Here is a 15,424-nt window from a genome sequence, read left to right as displayed (position 1 = left end):
GCTTTGTTTCCCATTGAACCGCCTTCCGATGTGTCCCGCCCCCTACCGGATGTACACCGGTACTGCGGACTTAAGTGCAACACTTCACATGAAAGGCTGTGTTTCGATTTCTCTTTGCATATCAAAGAGTTTCTACTGGGAGAGGACAGAGAGGAATGGAGGAGGTTTATACGCAAGGCGTCTGGATTGCTGAAGGTCTCCAGCAGAGGACGAAGAGTCAGGAGAAATTCTGGCTGACGGTCACTCACGTTGGAGACCCTAAAGCAGCTTTTCTGCTCGTCTTTCCATTCACTTATTTCATCAGCAGAAGAGCTGGAGTAGCGGTGCTTTGGGTGGCAGCTATATCGGAGTGGTTGAACTTAGTGTTAAAATGGTAAGGTTTATTAAAGAAGCACGATTTGAACAGCAGCGTCCAACTTAGCTTTTACACTTGCGCCGTTTAGGTTATATGTCTCATGCTAGCTTGTCGCAACCTTTTTTTTTCCACAATTAAATTAAAAATCGTTGCTTATATCTTTAAGGTCGCACATGGGCGCTCATTTTGTTTAGTTATTATTTAAAACAAATACAAATAATTTTATATTTTGTCTCTGCTTCCGGTACAGCAAAGCAGTCCAACCCTATATTAGTGTCCGACTTGAAACACAAATGAGCGGAACTCTTTGTGAACAGTTCAATGGCATTTTCCTAGAGACAGCCTGCAATCCAACAAGAAAAGTGACTGGGGGAAAAAAAGGAATCATAATCACATATACGTAACCAAAATAATCATCGTCCCAGGTTCTCTGCCGAGATTGTGGGATGGCCTTTCCTGAGGACCTCAGGTTACGCCCGGGGACTGAAGATCTGAAATACATTTTAGTGCAAACCCAGACAATAATGACAAAAAAGAACTTTACAAAATATTTTGACATATGAGCAAAAGCAGAATAATAAATTCAACAGAAAACCAGGAACGGGTGCTAGAAATAAAACAGGATAAAATGAAGGAGAACATGTCAAAGACAGTGGAAAACATAATTGCCAACTATTCTAAAAAATAAAATAAAAAGACATTATATTAAAAAAATGTAATGCAGAGAAATAATACAACTAAACTAATGATGTAATGTAAAATTTTTAAAGTAGCACATATTATTTTGGTTTAAATATTTCTGATTTTACTAGTTATTATTCTTGAGTGTTGATGGAGAAGCCAGTAAGTAGCTCTAAATGAAATAAAAAACAATAAAGTAAAAATAAGAATGAAGCCTAAGTATGAAGCAGCTTTATGAAGAAAAACAAAACTTACTAAATGTAACAAACTAAATGTTGTAAATTGTAGTAAAGTCGTGACCGTGAATGTTATTGATTTTATTTGGTGTGAATATTTGTTTATTCATTTTTACCCAGGCTGCTGTTTGGAGAGAGGCCGTTCTGGTGGATTGGTAAATCGGGTCTTTTTGTTAACAAGCAACCCAATATTCGCCAGTTTCCGTCCACGTGTGAAACCGGCCCAGGTGAGAAGTTTTCATAGGTAAATAAACAGTGTGCGAGTCATAGGCGAGGTCCTTCATTCATCAAATAGTCAGATCTCCAAAGTTGGTGTCTGTCTCTCAGGCAGTCCATCGGGACATGCGATGGTGACGGCAGCAGTCTGGTGGGTTGTCGTGTCCTCGCTGGGGTCCTTTCTGTACTCCCGTACTCACAGGTATGTGCCTCTTTTAAACTAATTACAGTATCCTGCTTTGGCTTTAAAAATGCACTCAAACTGCAGCTTATTAGAACTTCTTTTAAACACATCTCTCTTTTTCTGTACCTGGAGCGTGGTGTTATCAGCTGCTCCGTACCTGGTCTATGTGGTGATGCTGGTTGCAGTTGGAATCTCCAGGGTCTTTATCCTCGCGCATTTTCCTCATCAGGTCGTTGCTGGCTCCATTACAGGTATGAACACAGCATTTTTGCACAATTCGTGTTTCTGAAAAAGCTGGGACCCAAGTAAAAATCAAATGCAGTGATTTGCAAAGTGCAAAAACCACGTATAGTCAGAAATCATACAAAGTTAATACTGTCCACTATTGACAGGGGAGTGTTTCCCACTGTGTTGTATCACACTTTGTTTCAGCTGCACTCAGTAAGCAGCTGAGGAGACAACGCCTGTAATTTTAACAATAAAAAGTTCTCCCATTTTTGTTTGACACGGGAATGCAGCTGCTCAATAATACAGGTTTCCTTTCATAATACACTAAATGGTACATCTCCCCACTGACCAATCCGGACGGTCCCTCGGTCATTTAATCCAGAGGATTTTTGCGGTTCCCAAAAAGAATTTCAGAATGGGATGTGTCAGACCACAGGGCAGCTCTGTGAAGCTTAAACTGATGAAATGTTCTTGTCAGGTTTAATTCTGGGGATTGTTCTGAGCTGCAGAGTACCAGAAGGTCGCCCCCTGCTGTTCTTCTTTAGCTTCAGCTCTGTGTTGCTGTTCGGTGCTCTGATGCTCCATGCTGGATTAAAGCATCTGGAAATTGACCTCTCCTGGTGAGTTACCCTAACCCATTCATTTTTAATCAGTGAGTCTGTTCAGTGTATTTTGTGATGCTATAAATGGGTTTCCGTCATTGACTGATCATATTTTCATCCATTCAACAGGTCTATTGCATTGGCTAAGAAATGGTGCAGCCGTGAGGAATGGATTCGTTTGGACACAGCCCCATTCTCCTCTCTGACCCGAGACTGTGGGGCCCTACTGGGTTTGGGGCTGGCCCAGTACTGGAAGCCTGGTGGATGGTCACTGCCTTGGGCTCCAAGAGCTTTGTCTCTGGCTATATCATCCATGGGACTTTACCACGTGAATCGATTACCGCTCCCGGTCCGACCGCAGGAGCTTTTCTACGCCCTGTTCTTTGTCAAATTTGTCCTAGTGCCTCTGATTGTCATGGTACTCGTGCCTGGGCTGGTACACCTATTCACACGCAAAAAAAAGAGAGACTAGAAGAGTTCTTCCACATATTGTATCTGAAAGACCTCCCAGAACCAGAGCTTCCTTCTGAGTTTCTATAAACACCTTAAATAGTTAATGTTTCAGTTGTTATGCTAAGTTGAATGTCTTAAAATTCACTAAACAAGGGCCTTTTGTTCAGTCGGTGGCATGTTTCCTTCCCCTTCTTTTGATGACTTTATGGTCTTCAAGTTCATGTATTGGGACATTTTGATGTACTGTACATTCCAGGGGATGTAGTGTAATCCTAAGTATTGTAAATACCACAGTATTTTTGCTAAATGGATGTGGGAAAAGTGCAACTTTGGTTTTGTGTTGTCTGGATCTTTGCGAGTCAGTTTCTTACGGAGGTTTTAAACCTCAGATTTGTAGCCGGGTGAGGACGTGAACATTGTCCAGATGTTTGTTGCTTCATGTTGTGTTATTGTTTAGTGACCAAAGTCATCCAAAATATGAAAATTATATTTCTGTGTTCTACACAAATCAGTAAAAATAAATGACTGACATGCAGGGCGTGTTTCAGTTGGTAACCATTTATAAATATGTTCTCTGTTTTTCTCCAGTACATGTGTTTGACTGTACAGATTACAATCAGTTATCATGAGATAAAAACACATTCTTTTTTATTGTTTTTAATTAAACTTTATCACAGCGATCTGAAAGCTCACATTTACAGACAAGAGAACTCTGCTCAGCAAGCAAATACGTTCAAATAAAATAAAAAGAACCTTTTGGTCTGGTGTGATTGAAGGAAAATGATAAGGATAAGTTCGGGGATAGCAGTCTCCTTATCTTGATCCGAACATTGTATCACACACACACACACACGCACGCACACACCAGGGACACTGCTATACATGTTTCTGCTTGAGGTCATGGAAAGAATAGAACATGCATCAGACTATTTACAGCAAACTAATATACACAGTTTGAAACCATACACCCTCAAATATCCTCAACTTAAAAATTCTTGTTTAAATTAAGTATAATACAGTTTATACCTTCATTTCTGTAAAGATAAGTAGGGCTTCTCTCCAGTAGCAGGTGAAACTGAGGACAAACAGGCGACAGTCTAACCGTCTCCATTTATTCTTTAGCAGACATCCCAAATAAAATGTTACCGACAAATAGTCTATAACCATTCCCACATGTATAAATTGCTTGAATATTTTCATCACTCCTCATCTCGATGACTCAAATTTCAGAGCTCCTGGATACTAAAATCTCAGTCTCTCTCTCTTTTGTTGTTGCTGCAGTAGATTCGACTTATTTTCAAGATGTGCACCAGTGGACACGGAGTCAAAACCAGTGATTTAAAGTTAGAGGAACATATTTCTATGAGGTGGAGTAGTTAAATATGATTTGCCTCTCAAAACAGACTTGCTTATCTAACAAACCCAAGCTGCACCGGGTGCAATATCTGAGCCAATACAAACTACTTGTGCTAGAAAGTCTATATCTCCCCCCAGATTCTGAACACTGGCATTCACCACTGTGATGCAAATCATATAATAAGTGTCTGTTATAGTGTGGTTAGCACTGATCAGAGGTCTGACTGATCACACACCCACTTTCACGTGTTCCTAAAGCAACAATCGTAACAACAAAATAAGTAAAATACATAAAGTGCACTCTTAGTTAAGACCTTACCAGGCATGTTTAGTGCAGAGGTGGCTGAATAAAAATGCATTGTGATCAAAAAGAAATGATAAAAACGATGCAGAAGAACGGGAAAGGCTGGTAACAGTGGTCGTGTATGCATTTGCTTGCTTTTAGTCGCTGAGCATTTTCCACCATCACTTGCACGAAGGAGGGACAGAGGCGAACTTTGACGCTCATTTTTTGCACCATTTGATAAAAGCACCTCTCAGAGGACGTGCTGCTCACCATCGACCAGCATGGCTCAGTGAAACATGAATGAACACTCCTGAACTACTAACACTTTGCCTGCATTGCTTACTGAGAGAATAATATGTCAAAAAAAGCTTAAGGCCTTCACTGCTCGTTAACGGCGTTTCAGTCAAAATCATTTTCTATTACATCTGTAATTATTGTGATAACTGTGATTGGTATTACAATGCAAAAGAGACAAATACTCCTCTCCAGTCCTTGTTTTCTCTGTAAACTCCTGAAGATCTTTTGGTTCGCTGGTAGAACAAAATACATGTGACCATGTTGCCGGGGAAGTGGGAATGATTACCATTTTCTAATATGCCATAAAATAATCTGCAGGTTGCTGCATTCTGCTGCATTATACTGTAACAAAATCCAGCAGTCAAAGTCTGTCTGTGTCCCTCGTTCCTCGCACCGCTCAGATTTCCACATCCATGACTTGCAGCGTGACACAGAGGCAGGGTTAACAGAATAAAAGTCAAAATGCAAACTATGCTTTCTTTTCTTTTTATGTACAATATATAACTTAATTATAAATATTGTCATTTTTCTCTAAGTAGTGAGTTGTTGAGCCATTTGTATTTTCTGAACAATGTACAGTATTGAACATATAATATTGTATTACATAGAATAGAGCCTACTAGCAACCTTGGTTAAGAGCACACTTTGAAAGAACAGAAGATGGATACAGAGTCCACAAGTAGAGTCCGATGAGTAGTACTTTCACTCTTAAGAGTCCCACCTGATGTGGTCACATGTGGGGACGATGTGCCACATGTTGGAAGTGCACTGGTCTCTGATGTAGATCAGAACTCACGACCCTCCTGTTATCCTACCTGTGTGCAGATTATGATATTGAAAGAATCACTTCTCACTGTTTATGTTTTTCATATAAGTTAATGTCTAATACCCTAAATGAGTGTGTGTGTGTGTGTGTGTGTGTGTGTGTGTGTGTGTGTGTGTGTGTGTGTGTGTGTTTTTCTGTCTCTCGTGAATTCTTTAAGATGAGTTCGTCCATGACACATACACCCATCGCATCTTCTGTTGAGCTAAATATTTTTTCCTCTCTCAGTTCCACTAACAAGCCGAGTCCAACCATCCAATCACAGACAGGCCATCACACATTCGACTCCACAAATGGTCTCTTTGGTTTGATGGGGGAGGTGGGGCCTTGGGTCCGGGAGTCACGTGACAGCTGCCGGTACATGTTGTCCTGGTAGGCCTGTGCCACTGGCAGAGTCCTCGCCACCTTCACGTCTGGGTAGGTGGGCACCTGGCTGACCCGCTCCAGGATGTCTCCACTGCCTCGGGAGCCGTTGGCCAGCTTGCCTAGAGAGGGGGGCTGAGTCTGGGAGTAGTAATCCTCTTCCAACAGGTGTCCATTTTGGGCATTGTTGGTCTTGTTGTAGTAGGCAATATTTCCTAGTGAGGCGGGGGGACTGTAGGTGGAGCCTTGCTGGACCAGCTGGCCGGGCGAGGTGGGGCTGATGGCAGAGTCCATGGATGTCATGGCCCTGGACCGCGAGGGTTGATGCAGGTACTGCTGAGTCCGAGCCGTCTTGTCTATGATCCCCATAAAAGGCGTATTGCGGGAGCGAGTGGTCTCTCCCTGATACAGTCCCCCGCCTCCCTGGGAGGGAGAGATGGGAGAGATGTCATCACAGGTACGCTCATATGTGGCTTGCAAGGGGATCTCCATCTGCTGAATGGAAGAGGAAGGCCTGAAACCTGGCGCTAAATTCGAGGTGGATCCAGTTGAGATGTTGTTGCTGGAAGGTGAGAATCGAAGGCCTACGCTCTGAGAATGGATGAGAGGCCTGGGAGTGGGCACATGCTGCTTCATTTCAGTAGTATTGGCACTCACGGGGCGTCTCACCATATGGGGGATCTCAGGAGAGCCCAGCTGGCAGGGGGGCATGGCATTGGCACGCTCGAGCACATGTTCAGAGACTGGGTAGTAGGCGGCTGACTGGCTGCGGCTTATTTGAGGTGTCTGGCTGTAACGGATGCCCCCTGGGCCCCCACTGCTGGCGCGGTAGGCAGAGGAGGGGCGCTGGGGTAGCTCATCCTTCAACAGGCTCGACTCCATAACCCCTCCTCGGCCGCCGTGCTGACAGAGGGCCCCAGAACTGAGGCTGGCCTGGACTTGGGACATTGACCGTCCATCCAGGGAGGGCTGGTAGACCAAGCGGCTCTCCACATCCATTGAACCCCCTTGGTAGCGACCACCCATGGAGTGGCCCATCTGGCCACCATAACTACTATTTCCCATTACATTGCTGGGCTGGTTTGTGCGGACTATTTGGGCTATAGAAGGCTGCAGACGAAGGCCTTGGGCTTGGTGGTGCTGGGAGGATAAAGAGGGTTGTGAACTCAGCTGGAATGAACGCTGGCTGCTCATCTTGGAGAGGGGAGATTTGGGTCGGCCGGGGAGCTGCTCTGTCTGGTAGCGCACAGGTGACCCAGACTGGGACCTGTACAGACAAACACTTTCTAGCGGTGGACTGGCTCTATACTGAGCAGCCCGACGTAAAGGGGAAGGAGGCGGGCTCTGGTGATCCATCCCCTGACCCCCGGTACCCATAGGAGGTGGGCTGAAACGGTAGGATGGCTGGTGCACTGGGGAGGTGTGAGGTGGACTGTGTCGGTAATGGGAGTTTTGATGCGTTGGGGAGAGGGAAGGCGACGTGGGCTGGTAGGAGCCCCGAGTTGGGGAAGACATGGAGGAGGAGGTGGGGTGGTATTCATAGGGCTGGCCCATGGGTGAGCCTCCAGCTAAGTAAATCTGATCTGGATGTGTGGGGGAGAGGGGTGGACTCTGAATGATGGGAAGGCTGGAAGGATTGGTGAGAGACTCAGGTGGGGGCAGACCCATCGACATGGCTTCCAACTCCTGCTCCAAGTAGTCCTCATCCTCAAACAAGTCCTGAACGGGCTCCATGTCCTCCAGACGGGGCTCTGGTGGAGGGGGGAGGGGCATGGACAGAGACAGGGACTCCTCCTCTTCTGGGGGAGGCGTAGGAGGGGGCGACGGTGGAGGCTCCAGCTCCAGGTCCTGCTGCTGGTGCTCCTCCTGGTTAAGCTGGTGGCATTCCTCTTCGACCCTCTGGAGCAGCCGCTGGATTTCTCTGTTATTGGGGCACTGCTTCATGGCTTCATTGAGGTCCTCTAAGGCTTCAGGAAATTGTCTAAAAAAGAGAAGAAAAAAAACCCACATGGAGGCACATGCATGATAAAAATCTGGGAGAGGATTGTATAGAGATTATTTTAAAAGGAGGATGAGAGCGAGAGGACGGGATTAAAGCATTTCCTTGATCTATAGGAGGATAAAAGTACCTGCTGCTCCGCTTGGCGCGTGCCCTGGCATAATATGCTTCATATGATTTTGGTTTCAGTTCGAGCGCCTTAGTAGCAAATTCCTCAGCCATCCCAAAGTCCTGCAGAGATCAAGCACAGGAGAACGCTACTGAACAACACAGCATTATTAAGCATTAATAGTTTTAGTAACACCCTTCAGCTGTAACATTTTGGCATTTTCTGCTGACTTACGTTCATTTTCCTCCGACATCGGGACAGGTTGAGGAAGAGCGATACTTTGAGTTCCCTGAATGTCTTAAGGTCCTCGCTGAAGCCTTCGCGTGGAAACTTTTTGAGAGCGTACTGATAACGTTGCGCAGCCTCCTTCACCTTCCCTTTCTGTTGGACAAATACAAAAAGATAAATCTGCTTCATCCTCTCTTTACAGTGAAATAAAACAGTAATGTGAAGACGGCAGTTAAAAAGCCAAAATCTGTTTTGAGACTGAGCTCATTTGCAGAGACGGGAGGCTCCAATTGAGGGTTCTACAGGAGGTGGTGAAGCCTGTCCTAGCTATCGCGGGGAGAGAGTGCACCTCACATTCACACCTGCAGCCAATTTAGAATCACCAATTAACCTACCGAGCATGTCTTTGGACTGCGGGAGGAAATTCAAGTGCAAACTCCCCACAGAGAGGTCCCAGCTCCTCATCATATTCTTCAGAAGTTTGATGCTCAGTTTTGTGTTATTGCTTTGTGACCAAAGTCATTCAAAATATGAAAATTACATTTCTGTTATACACAAATCAGTAAAAACAAATAACTGACATGCAGGATGTGTGGGCTAACCACTGAGCCACGATGCTGCCCAAAAATCCTCCCAAATTCCAAAACGTCCTGCAACACGATTTACTCATCTAGATTGTTTTCCTGGGAGTTGCCTGTTTTTGGAGAACATACTGTACAGAGGGATTAAATCATTTGAAAAACTTTCCACGAATCACAATTCAGTTGCTCAAAAAATAATAAAAGAAATGAAATAAAATCAAATTTGTATTTTGGAACTCTTCAACAATCACCCAGGAGCAGCCTCCTTCTGGAGAGACACGTTGCTGCTGAGTTTTACTTTTGGTATTTTTGGCACTTTTAGTTTTTTAATTCCATTTAAGAGAAGGCAAACGTCTTTGCAGCCAACATCCATCACAGCGTTTCTTTGTGAACTCCTCCTGCACCATCAGGAGGCGAGGATCCAAAATTAGCACGCAGGTATAGCTTATTCCCCTTTATCTGTATTATGATGGCATCCTGTTGTCTATCAACTACCTAACAAGACGCTAAAAATACCCACTTGTAGCATTTATGCACTTATATCCTATAAAAAGCACAACAATAACAGGTAATTTATATCCACAAAACTGATGACCTGACAACTGCCAATTTACCCATTTGTAGGGTTTATGCACCTATGACACCTATGGTTTAATCTCTCAACCATTACATTCATATCCACAAAGCTTTCATTATGTTGCATAGAAACTGCCTAATAACTGACTAAAAATCACAGACCAAACAATGCTGTGGCACAGACATGTACTAGTCTCCAAAATTTGGCAATCTGCACAAAAATAATCCAGATGGATAAATAGCAAAATGTCTAAATTGGCCATTTAAATGTGTTTGTAAAGAGAGAGTGCCGAGTTGTTGTTTTAAGAATGTATTTGGCTTGAAAATATTCTAAAACAGATTTATACCCCGTTATGCAACACAAAGACCACAGCTGTTTGATGAGTGTCTAAAATGTTACCGATAAGGCATCTTTAAACTCGTACATTCATCACCTATCTTTGATTCCCAGCATGAAATCTGAACTGAGTGCACAGCGTGTTCTCTGACCTTGTAGAAACTGTCCCCTTCCTCGATGAGTTTGCTGAGTAAGATGATCATGATGTCGGGTTTGGAGGTGGCCATGGCCCACGTGGCCGGACCTGTGTGACAGAGGGGGGAGCAGATGAAAGAAAGACACAGTAATAAGCAGGGGGGAGGAGGAGGAGGAGAAAGAGAGAAGCGACTGGGAGTCACAGTACACACAACAATAATAACAGGAATGAAGACAACAGCCAAAATGGGGGAATGGGAGAGAAAAAGACAGCCAATCCACTGCAGAGGAAAAATTACAAACACTGTCCTGATGCCTCAAGAACACTGTGACCATTGTGACGTCATGCCTGGGTCAAATGCTATTTGCCAATGTTTTTTTTTTTAAAAGGGCATATTTGTAGTATAAAAATGAGCACTTAACATCGTTGTGAAAAGTTGTTTTGTTTTTTTTTACAATTAACTGTACGCAATACCTGCAAATATGCTTTGGCCCAGGCAAACCTGGTAGAGATGTGTAGAAAAGAAACAAAATCATACTGTCATGACTTTCTAAAGAGACACAGTTTCTGTCTTGTGAAGAAGTGCAGATGTACAGTAATTCACAGATGTGATTAAAAAGCAGGAAAAGCCACGTATAAAATGAAACGGGGAAAAAAAACCACCAGGAACAAACTGAGAAATCAAACACAATCGCTTGACTAAAACTGTCTTTGTTGTATCTGCGCAAAAGCAATCCTTGACACATGTGCAAACACCACAGAGATGAAAAGGAGGGGGGGGATCTTGCACAAGGAGACACAGGGGCAGTTACAGTAAACAAAAGAGGCAAGCAGGAGGGATAAAACGGGGCTCTGCAGGTGTGAGCTGCCCCCCTGAGCTGGTGGTGAGGGTGGGAGTGCTGCTGCCTGGCCTGGCTGACACTGAGCAAACGTTTGGAGGATGAGCGATGCAGAGGTCGGTGGTTTATCACTGCAGTCTGTGGTGGCGGTGGTACAGAGGTATTACAAATGCATGCAGTTCCGTTAAATCACCACCACGCAAGTGTTACTGAGGGCTTCTGTCATGCATCGGTGGGATGGAGGGTCAACACCTTGATACGACGTCATAGCCTGGAGGCTGGGCATGCTGTCATTAACCACTTCAACATTAGAATCTACCTCTAGGCAATCCTGACTGCATCTCTGTCAGTGCTAATACCTTTGCATGTTATCATTTGTCAGTTTGGGAAGGTTTTTGGTAGCTAAGCTTGCCTGCCAACACTTAGGACGACACAGACAACACAGAGAGAGGAGATAGAGCTGTCAAAATGCCTGGTAGGGTGAGAAGTCGACAGCCTTGGCTTTACCTCGGGGCCGACTGGGCAGCGTCTGACATCCTGGGGCCGGAGAGAGAGGCGGGGGGATAGGGGAGGAGGAAGGAGGTCATGAGCAAGGGAAGGAGTGTAAGTGGGAAGGGGAGGGCAGGATTGCCAGAGAAACAGGGGTGTGGGAGTGCGTAGGAGCGAGAGGAAAGAAAGAGATAGAAACAGCAGGAGGGTGAAAGAGAAAGAGAGGTGATGATGGTGGTGGAGGAGGAAGAGAAGTGAGAAAAGGAATACAAGCAGCAGTGAGAAGCGGAGATAAGTGCCTCGGCAAAAAAGAGAAAGAAAAACGATATTGAAAAGAAACACCGCAAGCGCTAATAACAACCTGTCTCTGAGCAACCGCAGAGGAATCGAGAGAGAGGACGTGATTGAGTGAGAAACAGGGAGATAGCGTGAGCACAAACAGAGGCACTGAGAGAACATGACAGAGAGAGAGAAAGCAAAACAACACAACGGCAACAGTAGTACAATAAAAAGAAACACACATCAGAGCCATAAATAGCTGTGGAGAAGCAGCGTGGTGCAGCAGTAGGGGGGGTGGATGACATACAGTCGCAGGAAGTTGTTTATGCTACATGGAGACACAAACCTGAATCCATGGCTTATTGCCTTAGAGCGCTACAGTGCTCTGTAATGACCAGCAGCAAGTGTGAACGCAATCATCTGTGGATTCTCCTTTATAGTGTTTCATGCAGCTCATGCTTGAACTCCGATGAACGACCTTTTCAACCAAAATACAATCTACAATTGTATCTTATTTCACAGCAGGCACATAATGCTTTATTGTGGCGCTACAGAACAAAGGTGCTGCATTAAGAGTCCCTCTGTGTGTGCTAAATGCTACATTCTTTAATTCTGTTCACCTCATCTTACCTATCTTGGCTCCTTTCTTGAGCAGGGCGACCACCACTGATGTGTTTCTGCAGCCCACCGCCCTGTCGAGAGGACGCATCCCACTGTAGTCTACGTGCTCTATCATGGCACCGTGGTCTACCAAGAACTGGACCTGGACAGACAAAAAAATGTGAGAAGGCATCTGATTACTTTCTGCAAAAATACTTCATCCTCATTTAGAGGCCTTGTCCTAAACTTTTATATAATCACTTTTAGTCAGCCCAGGGTTAGTAAAGATATAATACAGATTCCAGCTTGTGTTGCACACCTTTGAAGAGTAAAGAACACATATGCCAAATTTCATGGCTCACCTCATTGTGGTTTAAGAATCTATAGATGAGAAAGGTAAAACCTCAGGTCAAAGGTCAAAACCTTTGACCGGATCACCACCAAAATGAAATCAATTGTTCCCTGTACCACCCCAACAACTCAATTTTCATCAGATTCTTTTCATAATTTTCCAAGTTATCCTGCTAACAGACAGACACACAAACACAGACAGACACAGGCAGACACGGACAGACAGACAGACAGACATGGACAGACAGACAGACACGGACAGACATGGACAGACACGGACAGACACGGACAGACAGACAGGGATGGACAGACATGGACGGACAGACAGACAGACACAGGCAGACACGGACAGACAGACAGACAGACATGGACAGACAGACAGACACGGACAGACATGGACAGACACGGACAGACAGACATGGACGGACAGACATGGACGGACAGACAGACAGACACAGACAGACACGGACAGACAGACATGGACAGACACAGACAGACAGACACAGCCAGACATGGACAGACACAGACAGACAGACACAGACAGACATGGACAGACAGACAGACACAAACACGGACAGACAGGGACAGACACAGACAGACAGGGACAGACACAGACAGACACAGACACAGACACAGACAGACACAGACACAGACATGGACAGACAGACAGACAGACACAGACAGACAAACACAGACAAATGCTATCAAAAACAAAACCCCTTCATCTGTCAGGGTGAGGTAATAATATTGCAATAGTACAGCCATCATGAATTCTTTTGACCACAATAATTATATAGTGATAATTTCAAAATGGCTGCAGGATTTGGGAACAGTCTGCTAGTCTGCTGACTTTGCCTCTGAGAGCAACAAAAATTTGGGGTTTTTCAGTGTATTCAGTTGCTTTTTGGTTCAAGACTTCCTGTCATTGTTTATGAATACAAGCCAAAAAAAACCAAAACTTGAAACTTTGATACTTCTGAGGCTGAATTTGAGCAAAGGCATTTAATCTTTTACTCTGGACACCAGATACCTAAACTGCACAAACCCACAGCCTGCTCAAACAGGACTCAGCAGGACTTCAAGTTTAAGGAAACCTTCCAGTACTTTAAAACCTTGTTTCCATCTTATCTGTCAAAATCACATGCAGTTACTCTTTGATTGAAATAAATATGCAATAGAAGCTTATGTTCTCATGCTTTGCCTGAACAAAATAAGCCATACACAGACTCGGTAGGTAAGCTAGTCCTAAATTGGAACGATTGTACCAGCTACGTACGGGTACTGTACACGCATCCCTTTGGTTCCCAAGCAGCTACATACCACTTCAGAATCACCGTAGAAGGCAGCCAGGTCGAGGGGTGTGCGTCCGTTCTTATCCGCGTGGTCAGTGGCGGCTCCGCTCTCCACGAGACAGCGGACAACAGGTAAGTGGCCTTTCAGACACGCCCAGCTCAGAGCGGTCAGACCCTCCTTATCCATCAGAGACAGGGAGGCTCCTGGGACAGGAAACAGCAGCAGCAGTGAGACGCAGCCAGGCGTCTTTTGAACAGTAATCTGTGGTTGACTGGTGTGTAATTTTTTTTGTAACTGCTGTATTACTTTTGATTGATTTTGTAAATCTTCTGTTGATTTAATTTGAATGCAACCAGAGTAAAGATAATTTGAAAACTGTAATTATGCTCAGTTATATTAGTGCAGTCAGTATTCTTGTGCTATGATCGCATATCAGTTTGAGGCAAATATATCTGCTTTGAATCTTTTGAATTTTAAGGAGATTTTGTTTCCCCTCACTGGCTCCTCTGGCCTGTCAAATCTGACTCTCCTTCCATCTGTCAGCTCTGACCATGACTGTGTGTTTGCACCAGAAACATTTAGTAGTGCAGTAAAAACCTTAAGCGCTGACACGACCATCACTGCCACACATTTCTTTCCTTAGCTATTCAATTTCAGAACATCTGCTGAGATATGTCCAGTAATTTTACACAGACACTTCCTACTAATATATTTATGTGTTTAAAGGGTTTCAGCTGTGCCACAAATATTTTTTTTTTTGCTAAATGCATAGACCTGACAGAGTTTCAATTTGTTTTCAGGGTCTTTTTTTTCTGGACAGCTTACCTTGAGCTAGTAAAAACTCCACAGTTCCCAGGTGTCCTTCTGAGGCCGCCATCATCAGAGGCGTACGGCCCTGCTTGTCAGCCAGGTTCACATCTGCTCCATGTGTGAGTAAAAGGTCCACAATCTGCAACACCCAAACACAGCATCCACTTTATCATAGAACAGCAAGGAGATAAGTTAACAGGAAAACTGCAGCTAGAAGTCAGCCTACGCAACATCAGGAAAAACAGAGATTCCCATCACAATATCCCAAAGCCCAAGGAGATCTAAATGTCTAATTTTGTCCAACTATTGGTCCAAAATCCAGAAAGATATTTGAGTTGCAATAATTAACGTTTTTTTTTTTTTTTTTTTTTGCATTACTGCTTGAAAAAATGTAACAAGAAGTAAAATCATTGATTCTTTACTGAATCTGGAGTGAGCTCTGATAATACCATACCAAGTTTTAAAACCAAAATCTTTTTCTCGAGCAGAGGGATCAGGTGGCCACTGACCTGCCAGTGTCCCTGCCGGACGGCGCTGAACAGCGGGACAATGCCTCGTCTGTTGGGCTGAGCCACAGCTGCACCCTGCTCCAGTAACAGACGGCAAACCTCCAGCTTCCCACGACCAGAGGCTGCAGTCAGAGCTGAGCACAGAAATATACAATCATGTGATGTTATGGCCAGTTAGGAGCACAACATTAGCATATTATTTGCTCTT

At 44.4% G+C, this 15,424-nt stretch overlaps 2 protein-coding genes across 2 annotated transcripts in view; one reads left to right on the top strand and one right to left on the bottom strand.

Moving 5' to 3' along the window:
• The first annotated feature begins 6 nt into the window (after nt 1-6).
• On the top strand, nt 7-3,534 carry g6pc3 (glucose-6-phosphatase catalytic subunit 3). The gene is made up of 6 exons (XM_030755740.1): nt 7-373; nt 1,393-1,499; nt 1,600-1,690; nt 1,805-1,923; nt 2,379-2,520; nt 2,632-3,534. Exons 1-6 carry the CDS (start codon nt 156-158, stop codon nt 2,972-2,974), a joined length of 1,020 nt encoding a protein of 339 aa, XP_030611600.1. The 5' UTR covers nt 7-155; the 3' UTR covers nt 2,975-3,534.
• Nucleotides 3,535-3,672: 138 nt separating this feature from the next.
• Nucleotides 3,673-15,424, bottom strand: part of tanc2b (tetratricopeptide repeat, ankyrin repeat and coiled-coil containing 2b) — a 135,958-nt gene continuing 124,206 nt past the window's right edge. Inside the window, exons 23-30 of the mRNA XM_030755739.1 lie at nt 15,217-15,350; nt 14,723-14,846; nt 13,925-14,100; nt 12,284-12,416; nt 10,063-10,154; nt 8,423-8,569; nt 8,210-8,310; nt 3,673-8,061 (exon numbers count right to left, since the gene is read on the bottom strand). Coding sequence (XP_030611599.1) covers nt 5,991-8,061; nt 8,210-8,310; nt 8,423-8,569; nt 10,063-10,154; nt 12,284-12,416; nt 13,925-14,100; nt 14,723-14,846; nt 15,217-15,350 — 2,978 coding nt within the window. The 3' untranslated portion in view covers nt 3,673-5,990. The remainder of the gene's footprint in view (nt 8,062-8,209; nt 8,311-8,422; nt 8,570-10,062; nt 10,155-12,283; nt 12,417-13,924; nt 14,101-14,722; nt 14,847-15,216; nt 15,351-15,424) is intronic.

Source organism: Archocentrus centrarchus, chromosome 19 (genome assembly GCF_007364275.1).
Source record: "Archocentrus centrarchus isolate MPI-CPG fArcCen1 chromosome 19, fArcCen1, whole genome shotgun sequence".
Taxonomy (NCBI): Eukaryota; Metazoa; Chordata; class Actinopteri; order Cichliformes; family Cichlidae; genus Archocentrus; species Archocentrus centrarchus.
The sequence above is the reverse complement of the archived record's forward strand: the minus strand, read 5'-3'. Positions and strand labels throughout refer to the sequence as shown.